Below are 14,865 nucleotides of genomic sequence, written 5' to 3' on the forward strand. Positions count from 1 at the left end.
GAGTCGTGATTTGAATAAAGCCTTGTTTGGGTTTGGGCTTGGAAGTTTGGGGCTGGAGCTGGGAATCCTGGGGAGTTCCAAGGGCCACTGCTGAGCTTCCAACTGCTCATTTCCATCAGCTCTAAAATTCCACCTGCTCCTGCAAGTTGTAGTGAGCTGCTCTGGAGGTATTGTGTAAAAAATGGGTCAGAATATCAGTTACTGCTCGAGTTAAACACCCCCTGACTTCCAGGGAGTTTAACTGCAGAAATACTGCTGGATGAGGTCCAGGGAGAGTTCCTTGCTTCTAAGGATAGAATTTGGCCCCACAACCCCCTCAGAAATCTGAAGGGAGCCCTGTGTGAAACTGTGTTAAAGCACAGATTGGGAACGGCTCCCATTAATTGGGTTTTAATGCAGCTCACACTCAGTGTGAGCCAGCCTGAATGTTCTAGGTGTTAAAGGGAAGCATTTTGGTCTGTTTTCCACTGAAGTGGTGCAGACAGACAGCCAGTTTCTGCATTATAGTCCTGTTGCTGTGTCATTAGATCACGTTTTGCAATACATAAAACCTTTAAAAAGTGCCTGATGTTTGATGGAGTCACAGCCTGGTTTGGGCTGGAAGGGACCTCAAAGCCCACCCAGTGCCACCCCTGCCATGGCAGGGACACCTCCCACCGTCCCAGGCTGCTCCAAGCCAGTCCAGCCTGGCCTTAGGCACTGCCAGGAATCCAGGGGCAGCCTCCTAAAAAGAGAAAAATATTTGAATTAAACAGTTATCTCTTCACATAGCACTTGCTAGGTCAGTCTGGGGTAGGGTGACAGGTTTAACATGGCTTTAATAATAAGGAAGTCTCAAAATTGCTACAAATCTGCTGTCCTGCTCGGATTAATGGGTTGCACCACCATTTGTTGTCGGGAGAAGTTGTGCAGTGTGAGTGTGAACCTGTTGTTCCTAGATCCAAGAGCCAGTTGGAGTTCTGTGGCTCAGCTGGGAGCTGCTGTTTTCCAGACAGATTCGGGTATTTTCCAACTGTTGTGCTTGAATGTATTGGTTGTTTTTTTTTTTTTGCTAATAGTAATAACGGTGAGAAGCAATGAGTGAAAACAACAAGCAGAGTTGTCTGTGCAGAACCCCAGGCAGGCTGTGAAAAAGCTGCCGGGGAGGAGCGAGTGTTCATAACTGTCTTTGCATTTGCAAAACTCTGGGGGGAAAAACAAACAAACAAAAAGAAAAGCAAGGGGAAAAAAAAAAAAACACAAAAATAAACCAACACAACAAACCAAAACTAACATTCCCAGCAATCCGGGCTGAGGGGAAGGAAAAACCAGTCTGTCTTTAATTCCTCTTAACCAAAGAGATTAAAAAGGGTGGAAAATCAGGCTGTGAGATGTAGGGGGGACAGGAAGGGACTGGCACTGGTCCCTCTGCTCTTCCCTCATCCATCCTGAGGGACTGAGCCCCTCACCAACCCCAAAAGTCCTTGTTAGAGATTAGATAAAATATATGTATATAGGTAAATAATATATAATAGATATTATTTAGTGGAAGGGGTCCCTGCCCATGGCAAGGGGGTGGAATAAAGTGATTTTTAAGGTCCCTTGCACCCCAGACCATTCTATAATTCCATGATTATTAGTTAGAAGTGTATGATTTTCCTTCTTTGGACTAATTCCCACCTTCAGTTACACTGTTAAAAGTTATGATACAGCTGGTGTTCAAGTAAAATTGATTTTCTCTCCATTATCCCCATGGATTTCACATATTTGTATGGAGAATTAAGGCCCAGTGGGCTGTAGGAGGGACCTCTGAGCATTTAGGCATTAACAGCAGGTTCAGGGTAATTTATCTGGAAATATTCTTCCCTGTGAGGGTGGGGAGGGAATGGGATGGTGCCGAGTTTTATCTTCTTTGTTCTTCTGGTAGGTCCCAATCCTCCTCACACAGGATCACCACTCATGTCAATTCTTCACTTCTTTTTCTTCTGCCAAGCTCGGGATTAAATTGTGAGGTGGTGTTTCTTGCTGGCACTCAGATGTTTGTCAGTTCTTATCCATGTCACAGCCTCACACACCCTGAGTCCTGCAGCACTTTACCAAACTAAAAATGGAGCCCTGTCTCTCTCTCGTCAAGGCCTTTGAAGGATAAACTGTCCAATTAAGAAATGACACCTCAATTATTTTTACTTTTAACCCAATAACCAACCACCCGTGCCCACAATGGGGACTTTTTTATCCAATTCCACAAAACCACCCAAAGCTGTGAAGAATAAGTTGAAGAAGAAGGAGCAGCCTCCACCCTAAAACCTCCATCTTGCTTTATATCTATTACTGTATTTATATACATGTATGTTTATGTTTATATATGTTTATATATGTTATATATGTTTATATGTTGTGTTTATATTTATATATTTATATATTACTGTATTTATATCTATTACTGTATTTATATCTATGTATGTTTATGTTTATATATATTTATATATGTTTATATGTTGTGTTTATATATTTATGGGTATTACTGTATTTCTATCTATTTCTGTATTCCAAACCCTTCAACTCTGCGTTCCCACCCTGTGCTGTCACACACCTCTATCCAAACCCCACACCCTCAATCCCAGTTCCGTCATTCCATTCTGGAAGCTTCTCCAGGGCCTCAGGTCAGTGCAGTGCTCTCCTGGGGGTCAGAGCCCGGCAGCACAGAAAGCCTGGAATTCTCAGTTTCCAGCAGGATGGCATTCCCAGAGCAGCTGGGGCTGCCCCTGGATCCCTGGCAGTGCCCCAGGCCAGGCTGGACACTGGGGCTGGAGCCGCTGGGACAGTGGGAGGTGTCCCTGGTGGTCAGGGGCTCTCCTGGTCACCTGGAGGGGTTTTTGCTGACCCCACGTGCAGGTGGGGCCACAGGAAGGACAAAAGCTGGTGGTGCTCCTGTTGATCAGCCTCCCCAAGACACGGAGTTCTCGTGGAGCCAGAGAATTCCAGTGTGTTCCTTTTTATGTGGGGATTTCACGGCACTTTATAAAGATATTTAACAGCATAAAACGTTGGCACGCTGAAAACTGGGCAAAGTTCATCCACCTGCTCTGGGCAGGTTGTGCTCACAGGCACTCAGGCTTGCAGACAGTTCAATAACAGCATTTGGCACTGCCTCTTCGAGCTGCTCAAACTAATTAATGCCTTTGCTCCCCGCAGGATGAAATTGAGTTTTCAGAGACGTTTCCAAAACGATGGGCACGATTGCTGGATATTTCACTCTTTTGAGCCCTTCACGAGTGTTTTATGTGGGAGCAGAGGCATGGATTCCTCCCATGAAAATGCCTGGTGGCTCTGGCAGGGGGATAATCTGTGCCCCTGTGTGTGAGAGGAGGATGATCTGTGTCCCTGTGCCAGCCTGTCCTCGGGATTTTGGGCATCACTTGGGGCTGTGCTGCTGCCCCGTCCTGCCCCAGCTGCTCCCTGTCCAGGTGCCCTTTGCTCCGTTTTCTCCCTGATTCCAACAGGTTCCCAAAAGTTTCAAGTTTCCATCCCAACCTGCCCAAACTGAGGGTAAAAAAGGGATTTTCTGGGCTGGGTGTTGGTCACCTAAAAGATGCCATGGGGCAGCAGCTCCCCAAGACCCCTGAGCAGGGGGGTAAAGCTAATCCTGCCAGATTGAACAGGTTAAGAAAATGATAGGGACCAGTTTGATTTGAAATAAACCTTTCTGAAGGAATGACAGTAAACAAAATCTGTTTGCCTAAGGAAACCCTGGTAGCAGTCAGCCAGTAACACAACTGCTTGTGCTAATGAACCCAAAGCTGTTAATGTGGTTTCTTCAGTTAAATTGATTCATGAATTTTGAAGAGAACATTATCTAATGAATTTTCTTTGAATAGAAAGCAATTAAAAGGACAAATCAGTCTGATTAACCCCAAAGTCACCCTACTGCCACAAATGGTGTACAGTTTGAAATTATATCATAAAAAACTAGAGCAGATTTGCTATCTCTTTGCCCTCTACTAATCCATGTAAATTAATGAACAACAAAGTTAATTTCTTTGATGACCCTTTTCTCGTATCACCTGGATTATGCTGATGTTTAATTTGCTTAATGTTATAATAAAGACTAAACAGATTTTTTCAATGAAGTGATTATCATTCCCTTCAGTTAAGAAGTGATTTTTATTATTTAACACACACATAACACCGTATGGGTTTCCTTTAAGAACAAAATCACTTTTCTTTACCTTCCTACAGAAGGTAATCAATGTCTTTTTTGACAACTAAAGAAAGAAAATGTTTTTAGCAGTTTGTTTCTTTGCCAGAGCAGGATTTTGAGGCTCTCAGCTGCGGGAAGAGGTGTCTTCTCCTTTTTTTTCCCCTTTTTCAGTCACCAGCTCAGTCCTCTCAGTAAGTTTCCCACAAGTTAGCTCCTCAGAGCTTTTCCAAGTGCTTTGGAGGAGCAAGAGGTGTTCAACCCAACTCAAATCCCTTTTCCTATCCCTTTTCCTTCCTTGAAACAATCCTGGGCTGGGTAACACCTTGAGATGCCAAAGAAAGCCTCTCCTAATGCGTTTGCTTATTCATTATTCCAGCAGTTGGAACACTTCAAGCAATTTGCTGCCGAATTAAAATTAAAATAATAGCCGATACATTCTATTTTTTTCTTTTCCCCTGCATCATTAAGGATGTGCAGGACATCCAAGGTCACAGCTAGTCCTTACACTTGGCAGTGTGTGCAGTGCTGAGCAGTAGCTCGGGGGTCCCCACTATAAAATGCAGGCAGCCAGGAGAATTCAGAGTTTGCTGGCTCTAGGGCGTCTCTGGCGCGTCCCAGCTGAAGTTGGAAATTAGCTGGAGATGCCAGGCCTTTGTCAGAGAGGTGCAGCCACTTATTCCTTCCCTTTTAATTTGACTCTATGCTAATTTATACTCCGCCAATTTAATGGGGAAAGCCACATTGTGCGAGCTAACAGGATAATTGTACTCGAAGCAAATTAAAAATACAGGAAAATCAAAGCCTTAAATCCTTTTTTTTATAGCGATCAGTTACTCCAAGCGCTGCCTGCAATAATCACGTATTTAAATGCAGTCATACAGGGCACGAGAGCAGGACAGTGCACGGGGCTGTTCCAGTTTAAATCACAGAACTGCCATCGAGCCTCTCTTTGCATTGGCTTTTTGACTTCCTTGACTTTTCCATCCTGATTTCATTGCAGATTCCTTCACCAGGCAGGTGCTGTGGACCCTGCTGAACGATGTCAAGTTTGGGGAGGCTGTTTCCTACAAGCAGCTGGCAGAGCTTGCTGGCAACAGCCGGGCAGCCCGAGCCGTCGGAGGAGCCATGAGGAGCAACCCGGTGAGTGCAGGGCACCTGCCAGCCCTGGGAGAGGCTGGAGCTGGAGAGCTCTGCGGCCTCAATGGCATTAGGTTAAATTTGTCTGCTCTGAAAACTGGCCTGCCACGAGGAGTAAGGTCAGTAAGTGTTTTTAATCAGCAATAATGCACAGCCCGGTTCAGTGTGATTTATGCCCTACCGTTTATGGGGTTGGGTTGGGTTGGGAGGAGAAACACTTCTGTTACTCACCAGCCTCTGCACAGTTCGTTGTTCTCAAAGTTCTTTATGTGTTTTTAGGTTGGGGAAGTCTTTTATCTTCCACGTGGACTTAAGCTGGCAGATTGTGAGTGCTTTTGGTTGTGTTAAAAACATCCAAAAGCCACCTACTCTGGCATAAATGCAATTCTGAAAACAAGGCCAGGAGCACCCTGGGACGGTGGAAGGTGTCCCTGCCCATGGCAGGGGGTGGAATGGGATGACTTTAAGGTCCCTTCCAACCCAAACCAGTTTGGGGTTCTGGAGGTGATTTGCCTGAATCTGAACCAGCTGGAGGGAGCAGCACTCCAGGTTAGGCCTGTGGATTTGGAGAAGAAATGTTCTTCTGCTAAGTGATCTGTGTCTGTTTTCCCTTTTCTTTGTCTGGGTTTAGCTTTTCAGGTGTGTTTGTGCACCTGAGTCACCTGGCTTGGTGTGTGAGGCTGCTGTGGTGTTCAGTGGGTGCTGCGTGGGTTGGGGTCAGCCCCATCCTGGCTCGGAGGGTCTGGGGGCTCAGCTGGATGTGCCTGCACTGTTTGAGGAGCTGTTCAATCCCTAAGCCCACAGAGCCACAGAACCCCAGAACAGTTGGGGTTGGAAGGGACCTTAGAGCCCATCTCATTCCACAGTTCCCCGGGGGTAGCACCCAGCCAGGGACAGCCACACAGTTCCACGTGGGGTTGAGCTCTGAGCCCACCCTGTTGTTTGCAGCATCCATCAGCTGTCCCCGTGAAGCAGTTCCTGTAAGCAGTGTTTTGTCAATACCCCGCATTGTACTTGACAATACAAACTATTTTAATATGATGGAATGCTTTCCAATATAATCTGGTGTACATTAAGCTAAGGCAATCCAATGCAAACCCACAGGAAACAGTTCTCAAAGAATAACAATCCAGTGTTGTGCAAAAGGAGATGTAATTGCTATCGCCTAGAAATGTACCCAGCTTTGCCCTCAGGCTGCAGTGGAGCAGCAGCATCCAAAGTAGCAGTAACAGCAGGTTGTGGTGTGAAAATTCCTGCTTTTTCCCCTGTGAGGAAGGATGAAAATAGTTCTGAAAATATACAGCAAAGCTCCTGCAATTTTTTTAAATGGGGTCCTAGTTATTATTGCCATTTCCCAGCCCATACCGTGGCTGCAGTGGTTTCTGTCCCCAGCAGAAAATTTTTAAGCTATGGTTATAGATAATAATGTATAGCTGTAGGGAAAAAGAGCTGTATTAATATAATACCACCTCAATATTTCATCATAGAAAGCTGATGATTAAAAAAAAAAAAAAAATCATTGCTGTAATGAGAGTCCTGCCCATCGCAAACCACAATTTTGCCACTGCTCATCTCCTGGAGGTAATCTGAAATTCCATCCATATTCCACATGCAAACACACACACACACACATCATCCTTTTGCACCTGAGTGTGAGCAACTGCTCACTGCTCCTGATATTTCCCCCAGAAATGTCTCCGTGGTCCTTCACCTGCGAGCCATCGTGTGCAGGCTGGCTGTGTGCAATACACACAGATTTTATGCATGAGGAGAGAGATAAAGATAAAATGTGGCACTGCAAAAAAAAAAAAACAAAACCCTCACCTTTGTTATTTCTGTGTATAAAGCCGTCAACTCTTGCGAAAACAGATTTTCTGACCCAATTTGCAACTCCACCTTGCAGCCTCGTAGAAATCTGATTAAAGAAAATACTGAGAGGACCAGTGTGAAAAAACACGGGAGGCCAGAGATTGCTCAAGAGCTACCCAGGGTCTAAACCCTCAGCCCAAACCCCAAACCCATCCCTGGAAGTGCTCAGGGCTTGGATGGGGCTTGGAGCAACCTGATGTGGTGGAGGATGGGTTTGTGATAAACCTGATTGAGTGAGGGTGGCAGTGCCAGGAAAAAGGGTCCTTTGAAATAACCCCGAGTTGGGCATCACATTGTCATCACATTGTCCCTCAAACACTTGGGTAAAATCACAAGCTCACCTTTCTCCACCAGATACCAGCCCGTTTCTCCCTCCTGTGAGTCACAGCTTGGTCTTTAATTTGGGTGGAGTGCATTCCACATGTTTCCCCTTGCAGCTGGGATGTTCCACATAATTCCTGGGCTGACCTTCAGCTTCAGAGAAGGTGGAAGAAGTGCCAGAAGCAGCAGTTGCCTCAATTCATGCCCAGGACAGGGCTCACCTTTCACAGGAGAGGCTTCCCAGGGTTTGCTGTGGTTCACACTGATTGCAAGGCCTGTGGTCCTCAAAGGCAACCCATAAAGTTCAATTAAAAATCTCGTTAGACTGGTAGAGGAGGATCAAAAAGAAATCACAGAAGCTCATGGGAAATGGAGAACGTTGGGCTGATTAGTCCAAGGCCATCCTAAACGAGTGTTCTGTGCCTTAAATAAGACATCTTCAGTGGTCTGATCACAGCACTCAGAGCTGTCTGCACTGGGCCTGTGCCCTCTCCAGCTGTGCTGGTCTTTGGGCTCACCCCAGCCAGGGGCACAGCCTGATCCTGCTGCCAGTCTGTCCCAAATCGAGGATATTGCACCAATCCATCCTGAACCATGGACACAACATTGAGCTAAATCATGGACACAACATTGAGCTAAATCATGGATGTAACATTGAGGTAAATGATGGATACAACATTGAGCTAAATCATGGATACAACATTGAGCTAAATCATGGATACAACATTGAGCTAAATCATGGATGTAACATTGAACTAAATCATGGGTACAACATTGAGCTAAATCATGGACACAACATTGAGCTAAATCATGGACACAACATTGAGCTAAATCATGGATACAACATTGAGCTAAATCATGGGTACAACATTGAGCTAAATCATGGACACAACATTGAGCTAAATCATGGACACAACATTGAGCTAAATCATGGACACAACATTGAGCTAAATCATGGATACAACATTGAGCTAAATCATGGATACAACATTGAGCTAAATCATGGATACAACATTGAGCTAAATCATGGACACAACATTGAGCTAAATCATGGATGTAACATTGAGCTAAATCATGGATACAACATTGAGCTAAATCATGGACATAACATTGGGCTAAATCATGGACACTCAACCAAAATGTTTTGACCACTGGGGGAGCAGTGTTTGTGAGAAAACTGTGATGGGTGGATGTGAAACACCGTGGACACATCAAAGCACCACTGTGTTCATCCATTAAATGTCCTGAGCTGGAAGGGACCCAAGGATCATCCAGTGCAGCCCTGGGCCCTGCAGAGACACCCCAAAATCCCACCCTGGCATCCCTGGCAGCACTGTCCCAATGCTTCTGGAGCTCTGGCAGTCTCAGGGCTGTGCCCATTCCCTGGGGCAGTGCCTGAACCCTCTGGGGGAAGAACCTTTTCCTACTATTTTCATTCCCAACACCTTTACTTCCTCTGGCGGCCAGTGATAACCTGAGACCCACGCTGGGTCACATCACGGGATTTGTTTCTGCTGGGGAGGAGGTGAAGAAAAAGCAGGGGGTGGAACTGGGTGATCTTTAAGATCCCCACCAGCCCAAGCCAGTCTGGGATTCTGGGACATGGGCAAACCCTGAGACTGGTTTTTGCTGAGCGTGTCTCAGTGTGATCCCTCAGCTGTTTCCATTGTGACCTGGCTGAGCCAGGCAGATCAGCAGCTCTCTGACCACACCATGGGACAGTTCCCTCACCTCAAACTGAGCACTTGAACAGCCAGAACACCGGAGTTCCCTAAAAGCAGTTCAGAGTGATCCATCCTGCGGGCAGGGAGTTTTTCCCCCCACCTTTTTTTCCTAAACAAACGCATTCTGGAGGAGTTGGTTCATTCACAGATCGCCAGGAGCGCTAATGACCGGCCCAGCCTTGTTCTGCCACTCACCCAGATGGCTGTTGATAAAGATTTAGCATCATGTTCTGAGTGTCAGGGCTGTCAGTAGTGCTGAACCATTTGACCAGAAGAAAAAACGCACAGGGAGCTATTGATTACAGCTTCTCAGTGTCACTTGTTCACCAGGATTTAGGTATTGATGAGGCTGCGAGTGAAAACAAGCTCTTTCCCTTGTGGGCCTCTACCCAGAAGAACAAAAGCGAAGTTGGAGAAAATATTCAGCTGGTGCCCGAATCAGAGGGGCTCCGGCATCGATCCGAGGGCTCCTTCATATTATTTTTTTGTTGGAGACAAATCTCTGGGTTTGGAAGTTTTATAGCGTTTGAGGTAGGGGCTGTGTGTGTGATGGATTCGTGGAGGAGAGGAATTAGATTTCACAGCATGAAGATTTCAGCGGTGCTATAATATTATGAGCTGCTTGGTTATTGATAAAAATTACATTAAATGTAGCTGAGGCATTAAAGCTCCAGACTAGGGTAGTTCTCCCTCTAAAATGTCCTTAGGGCCCTAATAAATTTTAGCAGGTTTAATTATTTTAGTAGGCTGAACGTTGTCACCACAATTAAGCCAAACTGAAGCAATATTCAATATTTTTAAATTACAGCGCCGGTATGGTCTTTGTGCCACTTCTACATCCCGAGCTGTGGAGGGTGACGGATGGGTGCTTGTGTTGGGACAATCTCAGCATGGAATTCTTTGTTTTGGCCATGGAAAAAGTGGCATTAATTTCATACCTCCTCTGTTTGCTTGGTGGTGACAGCTCAGCCCCACTTCCCTGTGCTGCGAGCAGGCCCTGCACCTACCCAGGGATCACCCAAGACCCCACATCTGAAAATAAAGTCCTTTTTTTTTTTCTTTTTCTCCACCAAGATTTATGGCCTTGCCACCAAAATCTGCTGCTTTGCTGTGTGTATTTTTAAAGAATTGCAAATGAACCTCAGAGATGTTTTACAGTGTATTATTATGGCTTTGTCACTCAAGCCAAGCCTCCTGCAGTAACTGCAGGGAGTGGGAAGGCAGAGAAACCCCAAACCAGAAAAACACTTGCAAAAAAAAAAATACCCAATTTCTTTGAAGAAGTCATAAACCTACTGTGGGATGGCTTGGCATGGAGCAAAGCTTTTATTGGTACCCACTGGAGCTGTCACAGATGGATTAATCACTTGTGGCATTGCCACCTCCAAATAAAGCAAATATTGGAAGCATTTTTTTTTTAATTTCAACCCTGATCAACAATTAGCACCTGTGTGTATTCTCATTTAATGTGAGTTAAAATTAAGATTTTAAATTTCAGGCACTGAAATTAGTTAAGTAAACTGAAAGAACACCCCAAAAAAGAAAAAAACCCTTCTCAATTTATGGTCTGGCCAGTAGCTGTTCAGCTACTTTGGGGTTTGTGTATCCCAGGCTCAAAGACACCACAGTGCTTGAACCGTGTGATTAAATGGGATTAAAATAAGTGAGGCTAAAGTGTGCAATTTGTCCGTGTGTCTACACAGAAATAAATTACAATTTTTGACTGGAGATGGCCAGATTTGTGAGAACTGCCCTTCTGGGTGAGTGGTGGTTGCAATGCCATTACTATGCAGCTACCAAAACACACCCGTGATTAGAGATGATGTATTGCACTTTTTATGGTGTGTACTTCAGCTATGATAATCACCTGTAATAAAAAATAAATAAAAAAAAAACCCCACGTTTATGTTCTCCTCTGCATTATCAGTCCATTATGTAACTTCTGGCATTGATTTTGCAGAATCTGTGCCGTGTGGTTACAAATGAGAGGGAGTAGAAGGCAGAGAGGGGGGAAAAAAAGAGTTCTTAAAATTGGTGAGGTCGGAATCCAACTTCTCCTGTTGGAGGTTTTAAAAATTCACGACCCATTTTGGATTGACTTGCTGCTAAATAATAAATAGTGCCTTGGTCTTCCAGAGAATTTCTCCAGGGGGCACATGGAGGTGCTACAGCTGGAAGAGGATCTGCTGGGGAGCTCAGGCACTGGGACCCCTTCTCAATAATCTGTTTTTTCCCAGAAATCTTCTAGTCCTGGGATGATCATGGCATCACAGAATGGGTTGAGTGGGAAAGGACTTTAAAATTCATCCCATTTCACCCAGGGACACCTTCCCCTGTGCCAGGTGCTCCAGCCCCAGTGTCCAGCCTGGCCTGGGGCACTGCCAGGGATCCAGGGGCAGCCCCAGCTGCTCTGGGCACCCCGTGCCAGGGCTGCCCACCCTGCCAGGGAACAATTCCGCCCCAGTGTCCAATTTAAATAGTTCTTCGTGTGCATTTTGGGTGTGAGAGGCTTCGTTCACCACCCTGGGCACGGAGGGCTCAGCTGGCGCAGGGCAGCAGGACCTGCTGCTGCAGGGAAGATTTTATAGATGAGATTCAATATCTCAGGTTTATCCTTTTAGAGACTTTACATCATTTTTATGTATTAAAATTCCTGTCCATGCCTGTTTTTTTCCTGAGAACTGGGGTGGTCTCCAGGGGTGCTGCTGGGCTCTGTTTGTGCTCCGCCAGGAGCGTGGCCCTGACGTGGCAGCTCCGTGTCCCTGCCAGCCCAGTGCCACACAGCTGCTGCCTTTGGTTTCCCAGCCTCTGTCTCCCTCATTGCAGTGTAAGGAAAGTCCTTGCCGCAGAGCACAGGGAGAACTTCAGGTGCTTGCTGGGTTTAGGAAGCTTTTGCAAGCCAGAATTGTTACTTTCCTGTTATTTTCTGTTATTATTTCCCCAATTCAACCAGCCGGGGCTGGGTGAAGCTGTTGGTATCGTGCAAGCCCACCACAACCAGTGTGTTAGTGCTACCCATTATTTACATTTATCCTTCCCACGTTGCTGTTTGACCCCAAAAGATGTCAACAGCCCCAAGGTCAGAGAGAGGAGAGCGCAACATAAGAGATTTCTTCTGTGCTGGGTTTCCACACTCGTTCAGAACCACACAGAATTTCCAGCCTCGTGCAGTCACGGCATCATCCAGGCTGGCAAACACCACGGAGCCCAGCCTGTGGCAGATCCCCAGCAGGGCACATCCCGTTGTTCCCGGCCTCACCCTTCTCTCCTCGCGGGTTTTTTGGGGTGTTTTGCAGATCCCCATCCTCATCCCGTGCCACAGGGTGATCCGCAGCAGCGGGGACAGCGGCAGCTACGGCGGGGGACACCTGATGAAGGAGTGGCTGCTGTCCCACGAGAAGCTGCAGAAGGAGAAGCTGGCGCGCGCGGCTCCTCGGCCTGTAACGAGCTCTCAGAGCGCCCCGCAGAACCCGGGGAAATGGTAAATATTTGAGTGACATATAAATATAATGCAACATCCAAAGTGAAATGCGCGGTGGCACCGCTGTATTAAAAAAGCGGGATGCGTCCTGGGGGAGGCAGCTCGGCTGCCCTTTCTTGTTTTTACATTTTACAGCAGAATGACTACAGCGATCCAGGCCTGTTGTGCACGGATTTTGTTCCCATCTCCAGCCCCGTTTTGTTCTATTTTTAATGTCCATTAAAGCAGGGATAAGGGAGTGGGAGGGACGTGGCAAATGTGAGGTGGAAGCTTCCCCCTGAGGAGGCGCCTGGCCCAGCCTGGCACGCTGGGCCCTGCCCGCCCCTGCCCAGCTCCCCCTCCCCAGTCTGGGGCAGAAAATGGTTTTTACCTGAACGGGAGTTCAGGGAGCACAGTGAGATCTGTGCAAAAGCAGGTTGAATTCCTTACTCCTGCCTTTTCTTTTTGGACGGGGAGATGGGAATATATATATTTTATTTTTTTTTGCATAGAGCAGGGGAAGAGATGTTGCTGACAAATTGTATATTTTGGATAAGCAGTTGGATTAGCCAAATTTGGCAAAATTCTGAAAAGCTCGTGGTAGTTGCTTCCTTATCAGCAGCATATTCCTTTATCATTTGAGTTTTCCTTCAGATTTCCATGTTTCTCTGTTTTCCAGAGCTTTATTTCCCGTAGCCTCTCCGTTGGAAGGATTCAAGAGACATTAAAGTTAAATTTTGAGGTGTTTTTTGCAGGGTTCTCTGCGAGTACGAGCCACCAGAAGCTGAAATTTCCAGTATGGGAATCGTAAATTGTAACATGGAAATACTGATTTTTTTATGTGTTTTATCATATTTTCATGGGTGTCTCTTTAGAAAGGCCATTGCTGCCCCCCAAAAAATTATTGTGTGGCAATGCTTTAGTTAATCCAGGATTATTGATACCTCGGAATTACTTCAATAAAAAAACTGCTTTGCATGTGCAAGTGTCTTTGGGTCTGTTTATAAATAAAACACAGGGTGTGATATATGGGGAAAATAAACTATACCCCACTGTACAATATAAAGCTGTATTTTTATCAAGGGTTTCTCGTGGCGATATAAACCACAGCAGCAAAGCTCAAGTGGTTTGTACGTGTCACCAGAACCCCGAGATAAAAATACGGCCTTATAATATGTACAGTTTGGGTGTATTTTATTATTTTTTTATACCTCTAATACATGCTGCCGCCAAAAGCAGGCGGCAGCAAATGTCAACTTTAACCTTTCCCCCATTTGCATCCCTCACTGGGGTTTTTTGTTCAGGTTTTGGGGCTTTTTCGGGGATGTGGCTTTGTTTTTGTGGGGATGGGGAGTGCGGGGACTGGGGCAGGCAATGCCTTTCCCAGGGAAACTGCCAAGTTTGGGAGTGAGATCCTGCTCTGGGGCAGGGATTCAGGGTGGGCAGGGGCAGGCAGGGAGGGGACAAGGAGGGGATGGGCAGGGACAGGCAGGGATGGGCAGGAAGGGACAAGGGGATGGGGAGGGACAGGCATGGGACAGGGCTGGACAGGGCAGGGATAGGACAGGGACAAGAAGGGACAGACAGGAAAAGGGACAGGGACAGGAGCAGGGACAGGGACAGACAGGGACAGGGACAGGGACAGGGACAGGGACAGGAGCAGGGACAGTCGGGGACAGGACAGGGACAGGAGCAGGGACAGTCAGGGATAGGGACACAAACAGGGACAGGGACAGTCACAGGGACAGGGACAGGGACAGGAGCAGGGACAGGGACAGTCAGGGACCGGGACAGTACAGGGACAGGGACAGTCAGGGACAGGGACAGGGTCACGGACAGGGACAGGGACAGGGACAGGGACAGTCACAGGGACAGGGACTGGGACAGTCACAGGGACAGGGACAGGGACAGGGACAGTCACAGGGACAGGGACTGGGACAGTCACAGGGACAGGGACAGGGACAGGGACAGTCACAGGGACAGGGACTGGGACAGTCACAGGGACAGGGACAGGGACAGGGACAGGGACAGTCACAGGGACAGGGACTGGGACAGGGACAGGGACAGGGACAGGGACTGGGACAGGGACAGGGACAGGGACAGGGACAGGGACAGGCCAGGCCAGGCGCTGCAGTTCGGGCTCTGGCCGACAGAGGGCGCGCGGCGCGGGGCTG

At 46.9% G+C, this 14,865-nt stretch overlaps 1 protein-coding gene across 5 annotated transcripts in view; it reads left to right on the forward strand.

Moving 5' to 3' along the window:
* MGMT (O-6-methylguanine-DNA methyltransferase) overlaps positions 1 to 13,673 on the forward strand; it is a 124,208-nt gene extending 110,535 nt beyond the window's left edge. For 4 of the 5 annotated variants that reach the window (XM_038140433.1, XM_038140434.1, XM_038140435.1 and 1 more), the window contains 3 exons: positions 5,181 to 5,320; positions 12,528 to 12,712; positions 13,447 to 13,673. In XM_038140433.1, coding sequence (XP_037996361.1) covers positions 5,181 to 5,320; positions 12,528 to 12,712; positions 13,447 to 13,618 — 497 coding nt within the window. In that variant the 3' untranslated portion in view covers positions 13,619 to 13,673. Of the gene's footprint in view, positions 1 to 5,180; positions 5,321 to 12,527; positions 12,713 to 13,370 lie in introns of all 5 variants that reach the window. The other variant, XM_038140437.1, reaches the window with a different exon arrangement.
* Positions 13,674 to 14,865: the final 1,192 nt, after the last annotated feature.

The sequence above is a fragment of the Motacilla alba genome, chromosome 6 (assembly GCF_015832195.1).
Source record: "Motacilla alba alba isolate MOTALB_02 chromosome 6, Motacilla_alba_V1.0_pri, whole genome shotgun sequence".
NCBI classification, from domain to species: domain Eukaryota; kingdom Metazoa; phylum Chordata; class Aves; order Passeriformes; family Motacillidae; genus Motacilla; species Motacilla alba.